Genomic DNA, 24019 nt, shown 5'->3' on the forward strand with positions numbered 1-24019 from the left:
CATGCTGGGAGATTTGTACAAGTATCTCAGGGGGAAGCTTGAAAAGTAAACACGAGCTGGAATCAGTCTGGCCAGATAACTAGCGATGCATGGTAAGCCTTGAGTAGGAGGAAGGGGGAGTAGAAGCACGCACAGCTGGAGGGATTCTGAAAGGAACCATGTATGAACATGTTGCTGGTTCCTGAGGCCTTGATCTGTTCCGAAGTTGAGGTGGCATTTATGAGATAGATTGATGAAAGGACCAGTATTGTTGCATTGAAAACCCAGAAGTTATATGGTGACGATGAGATGTAGTTGCGAACTTGCCGTTGAGGTCATGATACCTCAGGACCCAATCGATAGGTGCCCGCCCACTGAGGCATCTTCTGAATCATCCCCCAGGACCTAGAGCTGGATGTTTCGAGACTGACCACCGAAAACAAGACTAATCATAGATAAATATGACTCCCCTCTATGAGTTTATGAACAACAGCTCAGGTTCTAGGTATATCTCAATGCCCTGTCAAGCAACCCCTCCGGTAAGTGATCAAAGTGATCATGGTCCGCCTGTTCGCGTCCCCTGGGGAACCGTGATGGATCCCTCAGGCGAGATCCACAGCAGATGGGGCACTGGAGAGCAGCATTTAGCGCCTGATGATTGGTCTACAGGCTCTTAAACACGGCCCCACCTCGCGACACCCGACGCGTAAAGTCGCGTCTCTCACTTTACGCTTCCCCCCGTCATCTCCCTGGCCACGCCAGAATTTCACCTTGTGACATTCCTCATAGCAACGCTCGACGAAGACGACGACAACATGTTGCGGCAAGACTTTAACCGAATCGACCCCAAGAGGCGAAATGTCGTCGACTATCGCAAGAAGCAGTTTGCTACTCCCCAGTACAAGGACCTCGACTATCCTCATCGCCTCAACTTTTACGCGGACCCTCCCACGGCAGACATTACGCTTGAGCAATTTGAGCAATGGGCCATCGACAGACTTCGAGGCAAGTTCTTTACCTCTGAAGTGAATTGCTTCGTCTCTAACACCAGGTAGTCCTCGCCGAGCTCGAAGCATGCTCGTTCCGCAACAAGTCCCCCGCCGAGACGGCCACGCACATGAAGCCCATCCTCAAGAAGTATCTGAACCTTGAGGCGAACAGCTCGGGCTCGGGCAAGATTTTCGCGCAACGACAAAAAGATCACTACAGCCACTTTATCCTTCGACTAGCTTTCGCATCCACAGAAGACCTGCGACGCCGATTCACCCGTGTCGAGACGATGCTTTTCCGTCTCCGGCTCAACGATGACGATCTTGCCGAACGATCAGCTTTTGTCAAGACCCTGGGCCTGGACTGGTGCGAGGATGTGACAGAGGATGAGAGGAGAGAGTACGCTGCCGAGTTGGCCGCATTCAACAGCGGCAGGAAAGGGGATGCCGAAGACGACTCGTGGTTCAAGGTGGACTGGGAGCGAGTCCCCGAATTGATCGAGAGCCGGAGGGTCTTTTTGAAGGCTGGCAAGGCATTCGTGCCAGGGCGTGAACAGACTGGTATGGTCATTGGGGAGTTCAGCTCACGGCTAGAACGCCAACTCGAGGTTAGTTGGCCTATTCGCACCTTTTGGATACAATGCTAACCTTGGCAGTTGACTGCTCGTGCACTACCTCGACTCGACGAAGACGACCGCCTTACTCCTATCCTTAACCACCTTTCCAAGAACTTTATCACTCCAGACTCGGCGTACTCGTCCAACACAGCCGCCGTGCCTGGTGCTCATATCAGCGCCGCCAACATCGACAACCTTTCTCAACACTTCCCGGCTTGCATGTCCCATCTGCATCGCTCCCTGCGCCGCGACGCCCACCTAAAGCACTACGGTCGTCTACAATACGGCCTCTTCCTCAAGGGCATTGGACTCAACCTGGAGGAGTCTCTCATGTTCTGGAGGAGCAGCTTCCACAAGATTACCGACGATACCTTCAACAAGGACTACCGGTACAATGTCCGTCATACATATGGCGATGTTGGTGGTGATTCCAACCGGAGGGGAGGCGGATACAGCCCCTTCAGTTGCCAAAAGATTCTCACAGAGCATCCACCAGGTCCCGGCGAGGCTCACGGATGTCCGTATAGGCACTTTAGCTTGGAGAACCTCACAGCGCTGGTGCAAAGCATGGGCGTGAATGATCGATCCGTGATTCAGGGTATCAAGGATGATAAGGACAAGCAAAAGTATCACATGGCGTGTAACCGGTAAGCATCTAACCCCTCGACGCGTTCTTTACCAGACGAGTCTTGGTCCGGACTTTTACTAACTATCACAGTGTCTTTGAATACCTACACAAGGCGGAGATGAAGAAGGCTAAGGATGAAGGTGTCATGACCCAGAACCAACTCGAGACAATGGTGCATCCCAATGAGTACTTTAAGCGTAGTTTCTTGCTCAAGAACCTGGGCAAAGAGACGGATGTGAACATGGAGGGTTGAAGCACGGACGAGTTATGACATGAGCATCATGTGTTGGATCAGGGTCACTTGTAAGCCGCGGTATATGGTAATTCTCGGATGGGATGGGACGGGACATGTAGGAATATGACGGAGCACGGCGTTGGAGGACATGGTTGATACAGCCGGTGTATTCAACCGTCGAATAGCAATGAAGATGACATCGGTATACGAATTGGAACATTTCTAGAAGCGAGATAGCAAATAAGCTGCTGACCGCCAAGTCTGACGGCGTGTGTTCAGCACTAAGACGAATATAACCTATCCCACGTCACCACGAAACGGCTCTGCTGCCATCTCATCACCGCCTACCTACGCGGCCTGCCTCGCTCGCACGCCTCACCAGCTCAAACTCACCGTTTTATCTGACCGGCCCCCCTGTCGACAAACGGTTCCAACCAAAGCAAACCCACACCCGCGGCCGCCCTGTTTCCCGCGTCGATGCAACGTAAAGCAAGCAAGCCTTGTCGCAGGGGGCGTGTAGAAGGGTTTCGTTCTGCACGATGAGGTCAGCGGACGGGATGACGACAGAGGGGAGTCAGTGAGCAAGAAACCAGGGGTCTTGTCTTGATCTCTTTTTTTAGGGGCCTTCCTGTGTTGGGAGGGACGGAATGAGGGTATTCAGACACGAGGATGCAACGGGAGAAATTGGCGCATGCATGGTTTGTGTGTTTACATGTGCTGGGAATTACGCGGAGAATATGACGCTTTTCGATGGAGCCTCGAATATCGCGGGTTGCAGAGAGTTTGAAGATCAGATGCTGGGCCGTCATGTCGATTCTTTGATGATCTCCCGCTCATCCATGCTCCACACGTTTTCAAACTGCCCTCAAGGACTTGAGAGTTCTTTCAAAGGCATCACATCACACCTTTTGACGTCAAAAGAAGGGAGGCTGTCAACAGCTGTCAGAAAGCAGAGAAAAACCCTTTGCACATGAAGAACCCTCAAGCTAGTTCACTCTAACGTCATGGACACTTTAGCCCTTTTTTTCTTCCAAATCGACGTACCGGCGTCTGTGCCCGTCCCGTTATGACATCGTCATGCAGCGTTGTAAGCAACACGCAGTGCTGTGCCGACAAGAGTCGGGGCGGGGGTGGTTGATGGGGGTGGTTGGGGGAGACTAGGATATTTTAATGCACGCAAAAGGTGCAGTGCAGTGCGCAGTTACATCTTCACCGGGGAGGGTCCGTTACGGTGGGAACGGAAACGGTTCTGCACTAGACGGAACCTCAAGTTTGAGCTTTCGTCAGAACTGACGTGGTGAGTGTCGATTTCTCGGGGGGTTCGGCAAGTGAGCTTCACCGTGGAGAGACGAGACTCGGCATCGCTTATCGTGACGGACGGGCGACTCGGGGACTCGGAGCAAGGCCGGTGAGGCAGCCGGCGGTGGCCTTCACCGGACAAGTCAAATCGCAACTCAAAATGCAAAACGCATTGGATGGCTGGCTGATGAGAGTTGCAGCTACATGTCTTTGCCTGTTGTTGCTCTCTGAAACCCCATCCTTAAAATGAGACCTGCATTTATCTCACCTACTCCGTACTCCCCGGCTTGTCAACTGCACCTTGGCCAGCGGCCCACCACCCTCTCCGACAAGAGACACAAGATTCACGGCGCAGCAGCATCAGCCGTAGCAAAAAAAGGCAGCAGCATTTCTCACAATCTTTCCAATGAACGGTGGCCTCGGCACAGGGCCTGGTATTCGTATCTGCGAGACACACCCTTGTATCTGACTGCTATTTTGGTTCGAGTTTTGACCTTACTCTGTTAATAAACCGGGGCGGTTAAAACGGCTGTGCAGGGATTTACAGGGAGATAGAGGGAAACGAAACATGACATAAGGGCGATCCATCAGGGCTACTGTGGTCAAGCAAGAAAAGCTTGGCAGGGCTTTGGATGGCTTTGGATACCGCCCATATGACAGAATTGCAGCTATCATGGAATTGGATGAATGTCACTGTTGCAGTCTTGTAGCTTCGGTGCCTCGGTCTTCCGGCGCGCCATCTTGCCAGCCACCGCCGCCACGGACGACGCCCGCTTCTTGACTGACTATTCGGATTCCGGAGCCGGGGGGGAACGAGGAGGTGAAGGATAACGGCAATCTGGCCGAGTCCCCCCTCTTTCACGAAATCCCACTCCAGCTGAATGGGCTTTTGTGAGATTCCCAGTGCGAAAAAAAAAAGCCCTCTCGCTTACACGAGTACAGTCTAGCTTGCTTTTGCATGCCGGCAAAAATGCCCCCGTGAGGCCTTTTAGACTCTACGCCACCATTTCTTTGTCATTGCAGTCATGGCTATTTGGATTGGGGAGTTGATGCTTGGGGATGCAGAGGTGCAGGTGACCTACGTCTCGACCTCTCTACTGCTACTGTACCGTTGTATTGCTTGTTGGTTGCTGCCGCTTTCCCCCTCCCGCGCGGAGCAGGGCTTCTCCCAAAAAAGATGGCGCCTGGCTAGGTGACAATGGCTTGCAGCGGCGCGGCAACGGTCTCTATCGCCCTCGAGCTGCTGCACACAGGATCCAAGGATGTGATGCACGTTTTGACTTTTGGCGAGAGGGGGAAAGTCCAGCTGTTTGCTTGCAGTTGGGGTTTGAAGGAGGGAGACAAGCTTCCCCGCCAAGCGTGTTTTGGCTTTTGTAAGTTGATGTGATGAGAGTAGTAGATTGGCATATCGTCCTGGTGATGGTTTGACCGGCTGTCCAATGACATGCGCCAGAGCCATATCATGAACTTGCAATGTTTCCGTACTTGCCTCAGTCTAGACCGCCAGTCACGAAAGAAAGGGATAGAGTCAAACTCAAGATGAGGCGAGCAAGTCTTGAAAAAACTTGACTCAAGATCCACCATCCAAACCGAAACCAGCATCAACAAAAAAGTAAACTCGGTCCAAGTGGAGAAAGGGCGGGACAAAAGCCAAACCTGGGGGAGGAGAGACACACAAGGCACACGCAAAAATAAAGGAGATCAGGGCAAAAGAAGGAGGGTTTTCTGAGACCGTCCATGTCCCCATTCCCATTCCCACTCTGGGCCAGCAAATTTGCTTTTAGTCCCCCCGTCGTTGAGTTGGCATTTTTCGTTTGTTTTTTCGTGTGAATTAGCTGGGCTCTCTCCACTTCAGGCCTCTGTCTTAATTTGCCCTCCCCGCTGAAGCCAAAGAGGAGCCCGCGACGTCAGCGGCTGGCCCTGGAGACTAGGATCGGGTGTCCGCGAGACAGCGAGTCCAGGCTGCGTCTTGGGCTGCAGTTGAAGTTGACGAATTTCTCATTGGCTCAGACCAGGCAGAGGAGAACGAAAAGACGCCGTTGGGTAGAAAAAATAGAATCCCTGACCCTTGCTGGGCGTCTGCGGCTAGTGATGCGACAGGGCGGTCCGTACGTAGCGCGGAGGGAGAGACGTTTGAAGCCAATATGGCAGACCTACCTGGTCAGGTGTCAGAACATCCAGGGCATCGTGAGAAGGGTAAGGGCTTTGACTTGGGCCGAGGTGGACAAGGGCATCACGGAAGCGAGGAAGCACGGTTCAACGGCAAATAGTGGATGAGAGAGAACATGACATGATATCAAGTTTTTTAATTCAGTGAACAACTGTCCAATTGGAGACGCCAAATGGCCATCCCATTGCTATGTATCCATTGCATCCGTGCCAGGCACCAGGCCATGGTTCACGATGGATGCAGAGCCCCATGCCCAGAGTAAAAAAAGAAGACATATCCGAAGCGCCCGACGGGAATAGACAGGGTATTTGATAACAAGAAAGGTGGGTATACAAGAGAAGATATTGATTGAAGCATTGAAACTCCATCCAACGAGAATGAAAAGATACATGAAAGTCGTGAGGGGAAATAGTATAACAAGAAACACAAGGTTTCTCTCCTGAGTAGGAGAAGCTCCTTGTGAGGGGTTGATTGCCCAAGAGGCAGTGATGCTCCGCGGGGTTTCGCTGCTTTCCTACCCAGGCCAGGCCGGCTGAGCCATGTGCCATGGGTGGTAAGGGAGTTGCTGATCCGGGAGCTGACGAAGCCCTTGATCCCGGACATGCCGCGCCCAATCATGAGGGTTCGCCTGAAGCTCAGCCCAAGGCGGGCGCGCGTGTGCATCTCTCTCCCCTCCCCTGCGGCGCATCAAATGTGTTGCGCGCGCACACAGTCAATCCAGATAGGTGACCGGGTTTATGCCCAGTCATGTCCGGTTATACCCATTGTGTCGCGGGAAAAAGAGGTTGGGTTTTTGTGTTGCTGCTCGGCGTCCATTTGCCGAATCCGTCCAGCGTGCAATTTGTGATTTGACCGATAGATGTAACCATGTGCCTTGTTGCCATGTGTCGGGACCGAAGGACTGCCTAGAGCGATGAGGGATGCCATTCATCGTGGAGGATGATGGCTGGCGTTGAAGGGTTGCATGCGCGGCATTGTGTTGGTCGAGCTGGTATCCCTTGCGCCGGTTGGTGGGAAACAGGGTGTTGGAGATGGAATTGTTGTCTTTGGCATCCGGTATCGCGTGTATTGAGGATGCCTCGAGATGTCATGTCGCAATTGTTTCCTCCACCCCAAGATCCATGGTGATGATAAAACGTATTCGAGAGTCCACTTGTGAGTGAACCTGTTCAAGAGGATGGTGTTCCCCTTGGCGCCGTTTACTTGTATCCGACCATCTTTGCGCAGCGTTCGCAGTAGTAGAGGTTGTGGGCGATGCGGACCATGCCCATGGAGGAGAGGTCGTCGGTGCTGGTAGCCTCTACGGACCGGGCGCATCGCATGCAGCGGAGCACCTCGACCGAGGCGATGGGGAGCTGTACTGAGTCCATGCTGTGTCTGTAGCCGGTGGACGAGACGTCAGAGTCGGAGGAGGATGGTGTTGATGATGTTGAGCTGGAAGAACCAAAGTGGTGACTGGAAGGTCTGGAGGAGGACATGGCCGATGTATTATAGATATTTCGAAACTGACCAGGGTGGAGGGCGGACCAGGACCTTTTTGTCTTTCTTGGGTGGATGGGGATGCGCTGGCTTTGTGCTTCGCCTTGGGGGCAGGACGTGGTTTGGTTTGAGCGATGAACAAGGGTGGTGTGCGAGTGTGTTCCCTGGGGTGCCTTGGAAACTCTGGAGCCTTGAAAACAAAGAGAGGCACAAGAACACAGGAGTCAAGGGGGGCGTGTGCGATTTCTCTCTCCGTTAACCGCGTAAATTGAGCAGGGCGAGCAACCAGCACGGTTCTGCAGGTGGCTGAGGCTTAGTCTGGTTGGTCGCAGCAGGGGGGTCTGTCTGGCGGGCTGCTGGGCTGAAGGATGTTGTTTTGTTATTCTGGTGCTTGCTTGTGTCTGGGAAGATTGAAGGGTCCTTGGTTGGTGCGAGCTTCTTCTTGTTGATTCCTGCCTGGAGGAGACCGTCGTATTAAAAGTAGAGGGTTGGTTGGTGGAGGGGAAGTAAAAAGGTTCTGGATGTGATGGCGCTCTTGGGGCGGAATCAACTTTAATAAGGAACTTTTTTCGTTTTTCCTTTACGAGATGAACGGACGAGACGGGAAACTGGGCAAAAATAGCACCGTCTCGGCCTTGTTCGTTCGGTTTTTGGGGTGTGGCCTACAGTCCAAGATACGGCGCTGGGCTGGCTACGTAGTCGCCCAGCCCAGATCGACGATGGCCCACGGAGGTGTCGAGGGAGAGCGGCGCGTCGTGGAGTAGGGATCGGCAGCGGGTCAATGTCTTGAGCAGCTCAAACAAGGTCCCATGGGATGCTGAAAAAAAAGGCACACACACACCCCCCCTTCCGAGTCCAAGCCGGTGCTCCTCCGAGGGATGAACGAGTAGCATGTCACGGCATCATCCTCCGAACTAAAAGCAAAGTACGGGGTGAGCAAGCGTATTCCCGGATCAATTGGCACGGCCAGAGATGGCTTTTCCTTCGCCCAGGTTGCATGCGTCCTTAGCTCAAGTCCTACAAAGAGCTTGGGAGCTTCGTTCACTGGGGGCCTTGGAACTTGGCGGGCAGGGCGGGTTGCCGACCTTTCCCATCTCCACGGCTGTCTGGTTTCTGGGGGTGTGTGCCAATGCCCAAAGGGAGAAACGGAACGGGGAGGGGTGTGGAGGAGGATGGGGACTTGGCCGATGCAACGTCAAGCTCTTGGCACCAGGCGAAGCCCGTCTTCTGAACCCCAACATTGGTCCGTCGCTCCGTAACCCTCGCTCTGGGCAAAGGGCTGGCGCTCCGTTTTGGCCAAGGGCCGCGTATTCGCCGTATGCGATCAACGGGGCTCAGACTTTAAGGCGTATGTAACCTGGGGAGATGGATGGAGAGAGAGAGTGGTGCCTGTAACACTGTCCCTTGTGCTTTGCTGGCGTTTCCGATTTTACAAGACGTCTCCAATTTTCGCCCGCCCCTTGTGAAGCTGTAAACCATGTCGTGTAGACGAAAATGCAATTTGTCGTCGTCTTGTTGGCACTTTCTCATCTCGCTGGAACCATCCGCTTGTCTCGGATGCCTCTCACGGAACCAAAAGCTCACATTGCTGACGACGACGGAGCATGGATGGGTTGCTCACAAGGCGGCAGCGAAACATGCATGTGCTGTTGCAGTGGATGGCTTTGTCGCCGGGGATGCGACGGCAGCTGCTTCGATGCCGTGCTCCGATATTTCCTATGTCCGTCTAATCCGGACGGGCTCCTCGGCATGCGGATGCTTCCTGTCAGCGACCGGCACAAAGCTTAATGCTTCGCTTCGCTTCTTGGGACCTTTTTGTTGTCACTTTGTTGCTCTGGTGCTGGTACTGTAGGTGCGGGCGGGATGTCCCTTGTTCAGCTAATCGCCGGGTGCTTCATGTTGCTCTGCCTCATCTTGATGATGTGTCCCGTGCTCAAACTTGACTTTGTCTTTTCGTCCGTGCTTCCTCTGTATCACCTTTGTTTCTGTGGCTTGGACCCTGATGAGTTGTTCCCCTGTTGCTCTGGCAAGGTGACTCAAAGGTTCGCCCTGTCAAGCTTTCAAATCAAACCAAAACCCCGGGCAATTGTCCAGCCCAGCTAGGCACGCGCGCAAAAGGCCGACAGGGATAATTAAAAAAGAATCACCGAACCGAGTCAGATTTGTCCAACCGGGATGCGTGTTGATGCGCTGCGAGGATAGGATGCCTCAAAGGACCGACATTTCGGCCTCTCTGGAGTTGAGTTCAGTTCGGCATTGACGCTTCAGCCGCCGGCCGGTAGACCTGCTCGGTCTCGCAATTCCCAGCCATGAGTGATGAATGAATCAAGGCGCTCGCGTCCAGCGGCAAGCAGATGCATACCCGAGGCGTGGTGAGCCCTGGCAGGGACGCAGATGACGGCGGATCCTCTATGGGGTTTCTCTGCCCTGAAGACTTCCACGCCTATCGCGGGCCATTGCCAACAGACAGACGCAGAAACGAGTAATTCTACTGCCGCGTTGGACGCCGTTTGTCCATTAGATTGATGATACTTACTGTCTCCCTGTTGTCTTGTTCAACAGGGTCGGCAGAGCTTCTATTGGATACCTAAGACTAAATTGCCTGTTGCAAAGAGGACTCGGGAAACCCAACGAGGGAATCCATCGAATGGAGGTGCGTTTCAAGCGCTGTGGTCGTCACTTACAAGCCTCCATCCTTCAGATCCTGCACTCCGGACCAGAAGACGCCAGCACGTTCCACCGAAGAGCCCAGCTGGACGAACAAAGCCACCATGACGGCCATGCGATCCGAGCTCCAGGGGACCAAATGGACCAACAGGGGAACTGCCCGCGCCTTTCGACGGGGCGCCCTCTCCTGTGGATTGTGGATAGATGGTGTCCGGCCTCTCGGGTCAGCTCAATACTGCGGCGCTGCTACTGCTGCTGCTCATGGGATCCGAGACTGCTTCGATATTGCTGATGGTGATGATGTTGCTAATGTTCCTGCTGCATTGTGCTGCCGGTGTTGCGCATGAGGTGCTGCGCAGCGCATACCATGCCCAGAGGCACGTACCCGTCAGCCGCGATAACCTATTTGAAATGAAGTTGTCAGGAATCAAAGGTCCCCTGCCCTTGCAAGATGAGGCCTGAACCGGTCAGTTGGGCTGCCTCTATATTTTTTTCATCACGCTCGCTCGCCCAAGCACAAATCCACGCCGGGTCTGGTGTTGACCGAGTCTGCTAGTTGATACTCTGATGCCTGATCTCTGTTGTCTGCGGGCCATGATGGAAATTGCATGATACACGCACATCCCTTGGATCCCCCGGCCTCTTGGCTGGCTAGGCGTGACTCACATGACCCTTGGGCTCAAAGTGATTGCAGCTGGATGTGCCCCGCCCCGTTTATGCATTTTTACTCTTTTACTTCATATTCATATTCAACTAGGGCAAGGGCTGAACGGAGTCAGCGAACGGAGCCAGCTGAAAACCCAGGACGGACAGAGCAACCAAGCAAGGTCCTTCCGTTCCGGTGTTTGAGGTGCTGGCCCAGAGAGGCTTAGCGCTATCGGCCACTCCTGATGGCCCTGCCAATTTCCGATTCCAACACGCATTGCAGAACCGGCAAAAAAGCAAGCTTCGGTTTGTTACTGTCCCAGTCGGAGCTCTTCCAGACGGATCCAGCTGCTGCCGCTCCGTTTCAACGTCAAGTTGAAGTCAGTCTGTCCCTGATATGCGTACGTGCACGCGGTTTCACGAGCGGTCACCGTTCCCTGTTTCAGTACCCGTCGTGGATCGTCCGTCTGACGTTTTCTGAATACCTTCCATCGAAGCATGACAACACCAAAATGACCAGATTCTTGCGTCTGATGCCATCTGCAACAAAGAATTGAATGCAGAAGCCGGTTTTACTGAGCTGAGCATTGACAGTCCGGCAGACCCCAAAGTTTATGATATGGTCTGTTAAATTCTGCTAATCTCAATCCGTGATGGTTTCACTGCCCTTGATTGGACTGCTCTGGGTGCAACCGTGGTGCCAAGACCAGAGTGTCCGAGAGGTCCACGGACTTTTGTCTTGAAGTCGTCACCCATCCCGCCATTTAGACTGGAGCAGCATGGCTACAGACGGCATCACGGGCTGAATGGCATGGCCCGGAGCAATCCCGACTTACACCGGCAGCACGCAAGCCCGTCGACCGTCTGCAGCCCATCACGCCCGATCGCAACGGCGCTTCGTCATCCCGGTCCGTCTCCCATCACGCCGTGAATGGGCGCTTGCCCTGATTCCTGTCCTGCTACCAAATGATGCAATCCTATATCATGGCTGCTGCACCGGTGCCAAGATCCCATCTTATCTCGACACCAGGCAGCGCCCATCACAGCCAATCCGGGTAATCAGGCTGACGTCGCTGGCACCCTCTCACTTACGCAACCCACGTGCCAGTTCTCCTTTCCTTCGCCTTGCCAGGTTGGAAACCCCTTTGATCAGCTGGCGCGAGAGAGGATCGCCGTACCCTTGGTCTGGGTTGGCGGGAGCGCTTGTGAGACCCGGTGTGTTGGCCGCTGGCTCAACACTCTACTTGGTGCTTGGTACCGATGAGCAGGACGAGCGGTGGGGATTGTGGGAGGCGATTCTCCAGGGACAGGCCCGTCAATCAAAGGAAAACTGATGAACGATTGACGATGTGACAGGCCGGCCTCTGTTTGATCTTCGTCTCATCCCAGAGAGCCAGCATCGAGACAGTCTAGCTGGGTACACCACGCGCTAGGTCGTATCTCGATCCCCATCATTGATGATCCCCGTTCGTTGGTTGTGCTCCGTCTTTCTGCCTTGGTGACCGTTTTAAACTGGAACAATTGGGTTTGCTGGGCTGAAAGGGATGCATCAAAAGACAAAACGGCGGCCTGTTGGATTCCCACCCACGATTTCCCATGTGCCCTTCAGACACCCCCTCACCGTCAATCAAATATCGATCACTGATCGAATCTCCCTTGGACTGGCGATTCTCCCCTTTTTCGCTCAGAACCCTTCGTCCAGATCGATCTCGAACATGATTTCCGTGGGGTCTTCGTCAAGTGATGGATTCGGATCGAGATCAGCGCCATCGGCCGAGATCCCCTGCCAAACCTTCGATGGCCGTCCGTTATCTCTCCCGAGTCGCAGCACTTGATGGTCCAATAGGTCGACGGCCAGCATTAACTTTGCCACTCCGCTTCGCGTTGCGTTTCACATCCCCAGCAGTCTCACCATCCCAATTCCCACGGTCCCCACCCGAGCATGCGTTTTCGATGACATTTCCTCAGGCACGCTGAAGAAGCCGCCGTGTCAAGTACCTAGACGTGGAAATGGAAGCCTCATCATCCCGTCAAGGGATCGAGATGGGATGAGCAATGATCGGTGAACCCCTGAGCTGTCTTTCCAGAGACTCAGACTGGACTGGCCCCTCTCATCTTGTCTCGATGCCGAGGCACTGCTTCTTTCGTGGAACCATGGCGTTTTGGCAAAGGCTACGGCGGAAGCGACGGAACCATCCACTGCCTCGGTGCTTTGTCAGACGAGCTGCTGGATGAGTCTTTTTGGTCATGCTCCTGCAGAAGAAGGCGTCCTCGGGGCCAATTTACTCGCTGCTGACTGACAGAGTCTAGACCCCCAGCGACCGCTCCCTTGGCAGGTCCCCTATTTTACCTTTGGCCGGCGCCTGAAGCCGGGGGTGGGCCCCGAAACCTGAGCCTCGCCCGGGATTACGACGCCCAACTTCGGCAACGTCCACGCCGCGTTTGCCTTACGGTCCCTGACTCGTCCCGCCTTGGCTGGCTGCTATCGCAGTTCTAGAACACGGGCACGGGGTTCAATTGTTTATTCGGCCCTGACAAAGCCACATTACTACATGTGTAACGTTGGCTTACTGCTTACCAGACTTGGGGAGATTGGTAACATGGTGATGTGCGCTATGCGAGAGCGAGCTCTCGCCCAGGCTTGCTTGGCTTGGTTCCTGAATGGACTTGATACGAGCTAGAACAATCGCCGGCCCGCAAAAGTGCTCTTAGACATGACTGTGCTCTGCAATGTCCAACAGCCTCATTATTCCAGAACGCCCTACTGGCAGCCGGGTCCAAATTGTTCAAGCCTCGACCTGACGATCACCGCCACGTATTTGAGACTGGAAGAGTTTTCTCAAGCGGTGAGTCGGCTCCCTGTGCCTCAAGCGAGCCACGATCCGCCCGACCCTTGTGCTTACTGTCTTGCCTTTATTGAAGCCAAAACTAATTATTCACGGCAGTTGAAGAGCTTGACGGCACAGCTCCAACCTCTTTTCGTGGTGTATCATCCTTACATGAACTAACAAGGGTTGTATGACACGTTACTGCACTACTTGAAATAGCCATTGTTTGGGATATGAACGGCGAAGCTAGCTATCTCAACCTACCAACGTGGGTGAACAACTCGGCCGATACATTTGTGCATGCAATGCCTGGATCTCGCTTTCGGGTCTCGAACCCTGTGGAAGAATCCGCTAATTCTGCAGGGTCCATTCGTCGTGCCTCGAACCGCCTGCTGCATTTCGATGGAGAGAATGCATATCGTTGTCGCCGGGCGCCTCTGCATCCGCATACCAACATGTCGGGTACTCGGAAATCAACAATCTCAAAGTGACAGGTGGATTGACCCTAGCCCGTTACCCGCCTTTGCATCGGTACCCAGATGCTTCGCCCTGCGAAAAGGCCGGTCTATCAGATCATGCTCCGTATTCTGGGGACGGCTACGTATCGTATCGGCCACACCGATGCATTGGAAGCGAGGCTTGGCTCATTGATTTTCTGGTGGAAGCACACGCCTCTCAGCGGATAAAGGGACAACGGCAGGACAGCAAATACAATGCACGGCCTCGTGAGAGACTGTTGGGGTCGACGTGGTGTCCGGATCCAAAGTTGTTGGTCTGGCCCTGGAACTCGGTTTGACGACTGAAGGGTGCATCCAGACACGCCCTTCGGTCGGAAAAGACGGGCTGGGCGTTTAAGCAACGACGGCCGCCCTTACCGGGCCACGAGGACTGCTGAACAGCTGCACAATCAGCTCGGGCGGACCCCAGCTTGCGCGATATCACGAATTCGAGGGTTGTTGTGCGCTCTTCTCCGTTGCAACTCGCAGGTTGCCGTACTCGGCGGTCCAATGACAATGCAGTGGCGCTCTGCAGAACTCGGCGCTGCCTCTTCTGCTACCGTGCACTCCCCTCTCGGTATGGCCAAGTCCGCAGCGCCCGGGCTGTGACTCTTCTGTTGCTGCAGTTGCGTTGCTGCTGGGCTGGACCCCCTGTCGCTCACTGGTTCATGTGGGAAAGTCTCGGGAATACCAAGACCGCACTCGCTCCGAGATTCCCGCGTTCCAGACCGCGTGGTTGCGTGTCCTCGTGCCCTGAGCCACAGTGCAGCGCATGTGTGCAAGTCAGCAACCCTTGGCAACGATACCCAACGCGTCGCTGCGCAGGACAGAGGGCCAGGCCCCTCTAGAGTCTTCTCTGCGACCTTTACGACGGAACCTTTTGGGACGGCGGTCTAGACCTTCTGGCGTACGCCCCCAGACGGCGCTTCTTTTTTTTTTATGGGACAGTGGCGCTCGGATACGGCGGGATCGTGAATTCACAACGGTTTTCCCTTTTAAAAAAGGGCCGCTAGGTGGGTTATTTTGGGTACATTGGGTTTGTTCCTGGGGGTTCCTTGGGGGTCATGCTTGCAGGGAATGAGTGTTCGCCCAAGATGAAACAGAAACAATTTGGGGGCTGAAGGCGGAACGACGGGCGAGAACGGTCGATGAGAGTGAGTGAGTGTTGGTTGTTTGTCTGTCGGTCACGCGAAGGAAGGCCGATGAAGCCATCTAGCTAGTGTTGACCACCACAGGTGCCTTATCTAGAGCGCCATCGGGGGTCGGGTCTGCATTCTTCATGTTGGCGCCGTGTGATCAGGCCGTTGAAGCTGCTCACCCTTGGTGTTTAGTGTTGTCGGGTAGGTTGCCGTTCTCGAAACTGACATTCACTAGCTCTGCAACTGATGTTTCAATGCCTTGGAGAAGTCTAGACTCATGTTACATAGCTCCACGACAGGATGTGGTCGAGTCAGCAGATGAAGCCAATTGAGCCTCGGAGGATGCCTCATCAGGTCTGGGCTCAAGACGTTCCATGGTCGTCGTCGTAGCTGCAAGTGGGTCCCATGCGGGATCGAAAGTGCACCAACGTGAACGAACATGCACCCCAGGAGCCGCAGGGCTTAGTACAGTTCGTGAGGTCGTCAAAGTGTTGTCGATCACTCGGGGAAGTGTCGATCATGGCTGAAATGGGTGGTGGCATTAGGCTACCCTACAGACAGATGAAACAACTTGCCAATTGCGGATTCTTCCTGTTAGGCTGAGAGTGTATGTTTTCCTAGTCGATTTAAGAAATTAATTTTGTTCTTTCCTTTCTCCTGTGCTACCTAGATTTACGTGCTGTGCTGTTCAGTCTTTGCTAGGTACCGATAACACGACTTGGCGATCTTTACTAAACATGTGACTGGGGCGGGGTAAAATGTGCCTCTGCCTGTGATGACTACAGACACTCGCAAAGATTGACTGGCTGTACTACGTTGGAGGCCTGTTCAGGAGAGCTTACGTTGTCATTGTCATACCAGGCATCAACATAATTCGAAGGCCTCAGGTCTCCTTAACACAAACGGAAGTTCTTCCTCAGGATCCAAGTTCCTCAGGATCCATCATGAGCAAAGACATCGACGACCTCATCGACACCATGTCTATGGCTTCTACGGTCGACGGGTGTCCCACCCCAACACACACATCCGCCACTGAGACGGGTATCGACAACCCGCTACCGGTCGAGTCCGTCCCTAGCCCCGACGCAGTTTTCATCATCCGGCACCGCGACACGGGAAAAGTCATCACCCTCATCGACGGCGAGCTTCGCCTATGCGAGGGCTTCAGCGCCCGTGGGGGTTTCCACTGGCACTGCGTCGAGAAGGACCGGTGGCTCGGCTTCCGCAATTGCGTCTCCGGAACGTACATTGGGCATAATGAGAGGAAGCAGTTTATCGCACGGGTCTCGCATCATAGGCCGCACGAGTTCTTTACAATCCGGCCGCATCCACAGGGGGGTTATGAGCTTCTGATGAGGCACAACAATGAGCTTTGGAGTATGGATGTTGCAGCGGGATTACTGGTTGAGACGAAGGGCGAGGGGGCGCTGTGGGATTTTTTGAAGACTTGAGATGATGTATCATGGTCTACTATGTGATGTTGATGAGTTCTGATACGTATCCATAGATGCCGCTTTTCTCTTCGTCCGTAAACGAGATATCGAAATACTTGTCGAGGGCTTCTATTCTCTGTTCCTCAGTCTCGCATGTGGTGATGACTTTAGTCTTGCCACCGAGGTTCTGCTTGACCACGCCGTTGACTAGCATCCTCTTGCCATATATCTCCTGCTCCCCCTTGTACTTCTCGTCCCTCTCTACCGGCCGTCGAAGGAACTTGATAGTTAGGACGTTGCGTCTCTGATGACTGTCGGGATGCGTGTTGATCCACCAGTTGACGACGCCCCAGTCCAACGCGTAGAACTCGATACCCGGGAAAGAGTAAAATGAGTTCCATTCCTTGTCGACGCTGTTTCGGTAGTGATAGACCCAAAGCTTTGTTTCCTCTGTTCGGTGTACTTGATGAGGAATCCAGTCCTTTACAAGGCGGATTTGCTGGGTTCCTAGGTTCTGGTGGACTAGACCGTCGATGAGTGGCATGGGCATAGTTGCACCGTCACCACCGAAAGCAACATCGGAGTGATACTTACTTCCATCAGGGAAGGTCACTATGTTGACGATGTGATTCCTGATGACTGATTAGGACAATAGCTAGCTAAACGAAGCTGACTTACCAGCCAGGATAGTCTCCCTGTGGGACACCCTCAAGCCTACCCCGTGTCCGGACCCCGGCCGTATACGCATCGAAGCCGACGGCCCGAAGAATATGGTTGTAGAGAATTGCAATCTCCATGCAGAATCCTCCCCGACCGCGGTTGTCAGTCACCATCTTCCGGAACAGATGCTGCGGATCCAAGTCGATTTCATGAGCGGCATTATAGTGAAGAGAGAGGTTCTCGTAGGGAAGGGTGGAGAGAGTGTGAACGTGTAGAGCTTTCAAGAGTTGCAAGGAAGGTTCCGGGTCCTCACGTAGTGCTTGGGGCAAGCCGATGTGGTTGAAGAACTGTTGGAGTTGCTCTTGACTGTACGCGGAAGTCATTTTCCCTAACAAGTCGCTGTTGTCGAGTTGCAGTTTTCTGAAACTCTATGCAACCCGTTCTCGAGTGTCTCGGTGGGATTTTTGGAGTCGACACTGGATGTGAGTCATTTCAGCCCGACTTGTCGACTCATCTTGGTAGCTAGCATGTCGTGATTTTAGCCGAATATTGCGAGCTGCCGTAGGCATTTGGATCTTGTCCTGGGAAAAAGCCCAGGTTCCTGAATTTTATGGAGGCATGAGTGCCTTGCAAACTGAGTTCATAGAAGTCTAACACAGCGATGAGAAATAAAATAAATGCAGCGGAAACGGATGACCGACGCGAATGACTCTAGAGTTGAGGCATAGACTTGTTTTCCGGTACAAACACCCATGTATATGTGTATCGAGGCAAGCAAATATCGGAATGGTCTCGAGTCAGAGAAATACAAGGGGCTGGGGGATTGTTCTTTGGCTATGTGGTGTTTATGTAGGAGTCGGCCATGGGACAACTAGGCAGGTATCAGTGTGATTAATTAATTAGACACAACCTGCAGCAATTTCGATCAAAAGTCACGGGGACTTCTATGCTCCCCGAGGCTATTTGGCTTTATAAACTTAAAGGACGTGTAGTTGAAGTGTGTCTAGTGCTCTGGATACCAACACGCTATGGTGGCCCAGGTAACTGACGACTTAGCATACGATTATGGAGTGCGAGAATGAAGAAGTAAGCGTCTTAGTAGATTTATTATATGGAACATGAACCTAGTAGGCACCCTCCTTGGCAACCGGAGCCTTCCAAGACTGGCGAGAGCAGCACTGGGCTTGAAAGTTGTGAGCGAGATCTACGGTTAGCTAGGAATAAGACCGACAAGGGTACACCCAGAAAACAATTTAAATGCTGTGAAGATTGGCCGTGACTATTGCGGACTATACGGCGGCCAGTTCTAGGAAGAGTAGATAGAGAGGCCACTAGCATTTTGCTAAAGGGAGGCTGCTATATTATTGTCTAACAGCGCTGCTGGACTGCATGAAACGAGGAGGATAAAAAATGAGACCTCTTAACACAGAATCAAGCCCAAACGCCCTTGTGGCGTCGTCTCCGTGGCGGATAGCATCCGAAGGGGCACCAGCTGGGTGTGCCCCGGCTGTTTGCCGAGCAAGAATAACATAGTTATAGCGCAGCGGGGAGACAGTTTGCAAATACTCGGAGAGTATGTTTGTATCTCGGAGATGCACAGCTTGAATCGTTTTATGTAATATTTCATTCTTTGGACCCCAAATACGTCTGCTTTACTCTGAGATAGGTGAACGGGGGCAGATACCAGGAACTCCTAAACTTATGAGATACGGAAGATACTGAGAGTATATGCGTGCAGAATCCTTGCAGAGAAGGTGATATAAAAGACTAAGCTATTAATTCATACAGAAGCAGTGTATTATTTGGAGTCTTCCTTGGACTTGAGACTGTCTAAATGCTGTACCCCATCCATTAATGCTTGTGCGAACGCCACCCGAGCCCCAGCCTTTTCTACAGTCATCAGGGTTTGGATGGTGCATCCTCGAGGAGACGAGATGCTCTCTCTCATGAGCGCGGGATGAGCACCGTTTGACAACAATGACGAAAGACCAGCGACGCCATGTGCAACAAGTTCCAGCGCATCCTGGCGTCCCAGACCTTGGACAACAGAACCGTCCAAAAGGCCGTCCAGAGGGATGGATAGTGTTGCCAGGCAGGCTGTTGTCAATACGGTGCCGAGATTGACAAGATGTGCGGGAAGCCACTTGACATTGCCGACGAGACCAAATATTCGTTCTACCATAGTCGAATGCTTGGACGCCAGAGGAGGCTCTGTCTGCTCTAGGATTGTGATGGACTGGCGGTAACGGGCAGCGATATTTGGGATCCCCCGAGCAATAGGCGGCGCCTCTCCGTTCCCGGCAGTAATAATGTCTCCGATCTGCTGGCAATCCATGCCAGCCAACATGCTGATGATGAGTTTTCCCTCAAGAGCTTGTCGCATTCCTGGGGCTTGGAGGACTTCAGTAGCCATGAATGGCTTGAAGCCAAGGATGACGACGTCTGCTTGCTCCACCGCGGCCTTGTTGTTGGCATGGAAGATGTCAACCAGGAAAGAAGATGAAGGGAGATCTTTACGGAGAGACTGAGCTGATGCTTCAGTTTTGGTGCATAGAATGAACCGAGACACGAGGGGAGTGGTCTCGTTGGTGTCTGGCTGGCCAAGAGCGTCTAGCAAACCGACGAGGAGGGCTCGGCCCATGTTGCCTGTAATGTGTAAGGGGGTGTCAAGGTTTAGTAGGTAGGGAGTAAATACCACAACCCAGAAAAGCTAGAGTAATGCCTTTGTCTTGCATGCTGGGCAGGAGAGTTGGATGATGAGCGAGAGTACACGACAAGACGGCCAGGGAGATCAGGGACCTCTATTTGATTCTGGAAGAGAAAAATATTCTAATTTTTGGGATAAGAGAAGGTATAGCGTCAAGATAATGACTGAGTCAGACTGGACGGGGCCTGAGGCCGGTGGCTTTCACCTTGCTCGGCACTTTGCCGACGGGTAGACATCCGTCGGCCCCTCGACCTTCCACACCGGCTTAGGTGCCTAGCACTGAGAGTCTTTGCTTTTTAGCGGACTCGTTGTAAATATCTGCTATGAAAGTGCAGAATCTTCTCATCTCACCTTCTCCTACTCCATCATCGTTCGCCAACAGCCGTCAACTGGACTATCATGGTATGTGCCATCTCCTAGAGTACGCTGATGCCAATACCAATCTATTGTTCTAGGCTCCCCAACCCTCTACGGCGGTCGATAAGAAATCAGACGAACTCATCGGCATTACTGTCTCCAAAACCGAAAACTTCCCACAATGGTACCAAGAAGTTGTCATCAAGGCTGAAATGGTAGAGTACTATGGAGAAGTGGCCGGCCTTTTTGTTCTTCGCCCCATGACTATGTTCATTTGGAGCGAGATGCGCAAGTGGTTCCAGAAACATCTGGACGAGATGGGTATCGGGGAAGCGAGCTTTCCTCTATTTCTTTCGTCCAAGTCGCTCGCAAAAGAACAAGACCATATCGAAGGGTTTGCTCCTGAACTTGCCTGGGTTACCAAGGCGTAAGTGTTCAGTGTTGAAGTAGTAACTTGCGCTGACTTGTCTCGCAGCGGCGATAAGAACCTCGATGTGCCCGTGGCCATTCGACCGACGTCCGAAGCGATCATGTATCCCTACTACAGCAAGTGGATCCGAAGTCATCGAGATCTCCCCCTGAGATTGAACCAGTGGAATTCTGTTGTTCGGTGGGAAACCAAACAGACCACGCCGTTTCTGCGGACAAGGGAGTTTCTTTGGCAAGAGGGCCACACGGCTCACCTGACAGAGGAAGAAGCCGGGAAAGAGGTTCTCGAGATTTTGGAGCTGTACGCAAAGATCTATGAAGACTTGCTCGCGGTGCCTGTTGTCCGAGGTCGCAAGACTGAAAACGAGCGGTTTGCGGGCGGCTACTATACCATGACGCTCGAGGGGTATATCCCATCTAACGGACGAGGAATACAAGGTGCAACTTCGCATTGTCTTGGTCAGAATTTCAGCAAAATGTTTGACATTGCTGTTCAAGATCCAGCGGGCGAGGGACACGTTCACGTGTGGCAAAACTCATGGGCATTTTCTGCCCGTGTCATCGGCGTGATGGTCATGATCCACGGCGATGATAAGGGCTTGGTGCTTCCACCGCGCGTGGCCAAGATACAGGTTGTCATCGTCCCTGTTGGAATTAGCAAGAAGACGATGGCCGAGGAGAAGGATCAGCTGCTGGACCAAGCGGACGAGATACGGGCGACGTTGAAGAAGGAATCTCGCCTCCGGGTCGATGTTGATGCTCGAGAGGGGTACACGCCTGCGTGGAAGTTTAATGATTGGGAACTCAAAGGTGTTCCGCTGAGGTTGGAATTCGGGCCTAAGGATGCGAAGAAGGGTGTGGTAAGTTATACGCAGAGGTATAACAACGAGAAGGGAACGATTCCCATCACCGAGATTACGACTACGGTTCCCAAGATGCTGGAGGAGATACAGAAGGGCATGTACAGACGAGCTGATGCTACGTTCAAAGAGCATCGGCGAGTTGTTACCGCCTGGGACGACGTGATGGGGGTTTTGGATAACAAGGATCTGGTCCTAATCCCGTTCTGTCTGGATGGAAAGTGCGAGGATCGGATCAAGGAGTTGACTACAAAGGTCGAGGAGGAGCAGGGTGCGCCGTCGATGGGAATGAAAAGCCTGTGCATTCCATTCGAGCAGCCAAGTACTCTCGAGGAGGGGGCCAAGTGCTTGAACCCCGAGTGCGAGAGGCTGGCGAAGCAGTGGACAATGTTTGGGAGGAGCTATTGAAGAGACATCAAGCAGCTGAGTACATTCATGCAGGACTTGAACTCTTCTCTTGTCGATGCTTAGCTTGAAACATTGGCACCATGACTCGAAGAAGTAAGAATGGTGAGAGCCACAATGATGCCATTGGCTTGATTCTAGTGGATTCTCAAGGTCGGCAAAATGGACTATTTATCTTCCGTCGGCAACGGTTCCCGAACGGATACCGGCCTATCCCATCATTGATAGGATCCCCTCTTTACATTGGACCCTCTATGACTGTATTTGACCTTGATCCGCCGGCTGAGCAGGCCGCCGTAATCGCAAGACATGCCTCCTAATGCCTCGATGCATCATTCTCGCTCATCCCACGCGTAAGCATAATCTCCCACGGCTATTGGATTGAATGAAATAGGTACTTAAACTACGCGCAGTTGCGAAAACTGTCGACGTCGTAAAGTAAAGTGTTCAGGGAAGCAGCCATGCCCGACATGTACTCGCCTGGGGCTTGAGTGCACGTTTGGAAACATTACCCGGCGAGGGTATTCCGAGCTGTGAGTTTGAGATTGCGTTTGTTGGGTGCTGTGGATTGACTGTTGATTAGGTACGTGCAGAAGCTTCTTGATAAGATAAAGAGCCAGGAGGAGCAACTCAAGGAACGAGCCGGATGTAAGTGTTCCTGTCAAAGAGTGATACTTGGTGCTCATCGTTTATAGCGAGGTCTACTGTAGACCCAAGTTCAGAGCTGAGTCCCGGTAATGGCGATATTGTCTCTGATGCGGGCTCTGAGCAGAATCAGCTTGATGAGTTGCCCTTGAGCCCAGGTATGAGCATTTCTGACTGGTATCGAATTATTTCTTTCTGACCTGAGTAGCTACGGAGCTCGCATCTGGACCAGCCTTTGAATCAAGGGTGCGGTCAATATTGCGTGATCACGTCGACAACAACAGCCTCAATCTCCAAACATCTCCCGAGAGCTCTGCATTCGTCTCTTCAGCCATCGAAGAAGAGCCTCATGACCATTGGAGGAATGCACTCACGCTGGTCGACGGTATTCCCTCACCAGCTCTGCTGTCTAAGCAAGAATCTCGTCGACTATTTGAGAGGTTCTCCTCCCTAATGGGCATCAACCAGCACTTTCTTGACCCGAGGACGTTTTCAGATTCCATGGATTTGCTCTACCAGAATGAAACCTCGCGCATAAGGCAGATGCAGACAATGTGGTACACAGAGTACCTCTTGGTCATGGCCATGGGCATGCTCATCGGTTCACCTAGTGAAGGGTCAGCGAACCCCCCTGGGAACTCGTTCTTTGCCGAGGCGATTCATCGACTTCCGCCGATGCACAAGCTGGGCTCTCACGGGATTTTGTCAGTTGAGATTTTGTGCTTGGCTAGTCTTTATCTACAGTGGTGCGATCGTAAATACGACGCGTACCTTTATGTAAGGCCCTAGGAAATCTTTTTGATCTTGCTGAAACTGACATATGGGATTAGATAGGTAGTGCGGTCCGTCTTGCCATCGCCTTGGGCTGTTCTCTGCCTCACGACGAGCAACAAGGCCTCTCTTCAGAGATCACCCACCGTGTGAGAGTATGGTGGACAGCATATATGCTGGACCGGTGAGTAAACTAACTGAATAAGGAGGTGAGATTCGCTAATTTTGCTGTCTTAAAGCCGTCTTTCAGCAGGCCTTGGTCTTCCAACAGGGACCGATGACCGTCAACTCCGGTCAGAGATGCCTCGGCCGGCTGCCGGCTTCCAAAACCCCTTGCCCATGATCATCAACATCAAGATAGCGCAAGTAACGGGCAAGATTACCACATGTAAGATGATAAATCGCGATTACCTGCAATGCTTGACTGACATTGACCTAGCTTTCTACGGTAATGCTGCACTGACACGCACCGAGCTCGTGAAAAAGATACAAGAGACGCTGCAGACTTTGCATGACATAGGACGTTCAATACCGAGCGCACTATCTATAGATTTTACTGATTCTTCGTCAACTATTGCGA

At 52.8% G+C, this 24019-nt stretch overlaps 6 protein-coding genes across 6 annotated transcripts; 3 read left to right on the top strand and 3 right to left on the bottom strand.

Moving 5' to 3' along the window:
• Positions 1 to 794: 794 nt before the first annotated feature.
• Positions 795 to 2466, top strand: LRP88_12088 (DNA primase subunit PRI2; the record flags this gene model as incomplete). Its single annotated transcript, XM_083248496.1, has 4 exons — positions 795 to 1004; positions 1073 to 1576; positions 1625 to 2232; positions 2304 to 2466. The coding sequence occupies 4 exons, from the start codon at positions 795 to 797 to the stop codon at positions 2464 to 2466; spliced, it is 1485 nt and encodes a 494-aa protein (XP_083095926.1).
• A 4650-nt stretch (positions 2467 to 7116) lies between these two features.
• LRP88_12089 (uncharacterized protein) lies at positions 7117 to 7395 on the bottom strand (the record flags this gene model as incomplete). The annotated part of the gene is made up of 1 exon (XM_083248497.1): positions 7117 to 7395. The coding sequence occupies one exon, from the start codon at positions 7393 to 7395 to the stop codon at positions 7117 to 7119; it is 279 nt and encodes a 92-aa protein (XP_083095927.1).
• Positions 7396 to 16149: 8754 nt separating this feature from the next.
• LRP88_12090 (uncharacterized protein) lies at positions 16150 to 16623 on the top strand (the record flags this gene model as incomplete). The annotated part of the gene is made up of 1 exon (XM_083248498.1): positions 16150 to 16623. One exon carries the CDS (start codon positions 16150 to 16152, stop codon positions 16621 to 16623), a length of 474 nt encoding a protein of 157 aa, XP_083095928.1.
• Positions 16624 to 16642: 19 nt separating this feature from the next.
• Positions 16643 to 17648, bottom strand: LRP88_12091 (arylamine N-acetyltransferase 4; the record flags this gene model as incomplete). The annotated part of the gene is made up of 2 exons (XM_083248499.1): positions 16643 to 17198; positions 17284 to 17648. 2 exons carry the CDS (start codon positions 17646 to 17648, stop codon positions 16643 to 16645), a joined length of 921 nt encoding a protein of 306 aa, XP_083095929.1.
• Positions 17649 to 19063: 1415 nt separating this feature from the next.
• LRP88_12092 (uncharacterized protein) lies at positions 19064 to 19906 on the bottom strand (the record flags this gene model as incomplete). Its single annotated transcript, XM_083248500.1, has 1 exon — positions 19064 to 19906. The coding sequence occupies one exon, from the start codon at positions 19904 to 19906 to the stop codon at positions 19064 to 19066; it is 843 nt and encodes a 280-aa protein (XP_083095930.1).
• Positions 19907 to 20371: 465 nt separating this feature from the next.
• On the top strand, positions 20372 to 23891 carry LRP88_12093 (Prolyl-tRNA synthetase; the record flags this gene model as incomplete). Its single annotated transcript, XM_083248501.1, has 11 exons — positions 20372 to 20374; positions 20428 to 20597; positions 20805 to 21998; positions 22090 to 22119; positions 22437 to 22556; positions 22607 to 22671; positions 22719 to 22826; positions 22877 to 23445; positions 23499 to 23623; positions 23679 to 23732; positions 23879 to 23891. The coding sequence occupies 11 exons, from the start codon at positions 20372 to 20374 to the stop codon at positions 23889 to 23891; spliced, it is 2451 nt and encodes an 816-aa protein (XP_083095931.1).
• Between the last annotated feature and the right edge of the window lie 128 nt (positions 23892 to 24019).

This window comes from Fusarium phalaenopsidis (assembly GCF_050370095.1).
Source record: "Fusarium phalaenopsidis strain FUZ10S chromosome Unknown contig_32316, whole genome shotgun sequence".
In the NCBI taxonomy this organism is placed as follows: domain Eukaryota; kingdom Fungi; phylum Ascomycota; class Sordariomycetes; order Hypocreales; family Nectriaceae; genus Fusarium; species Fusarium phalaenopsidis.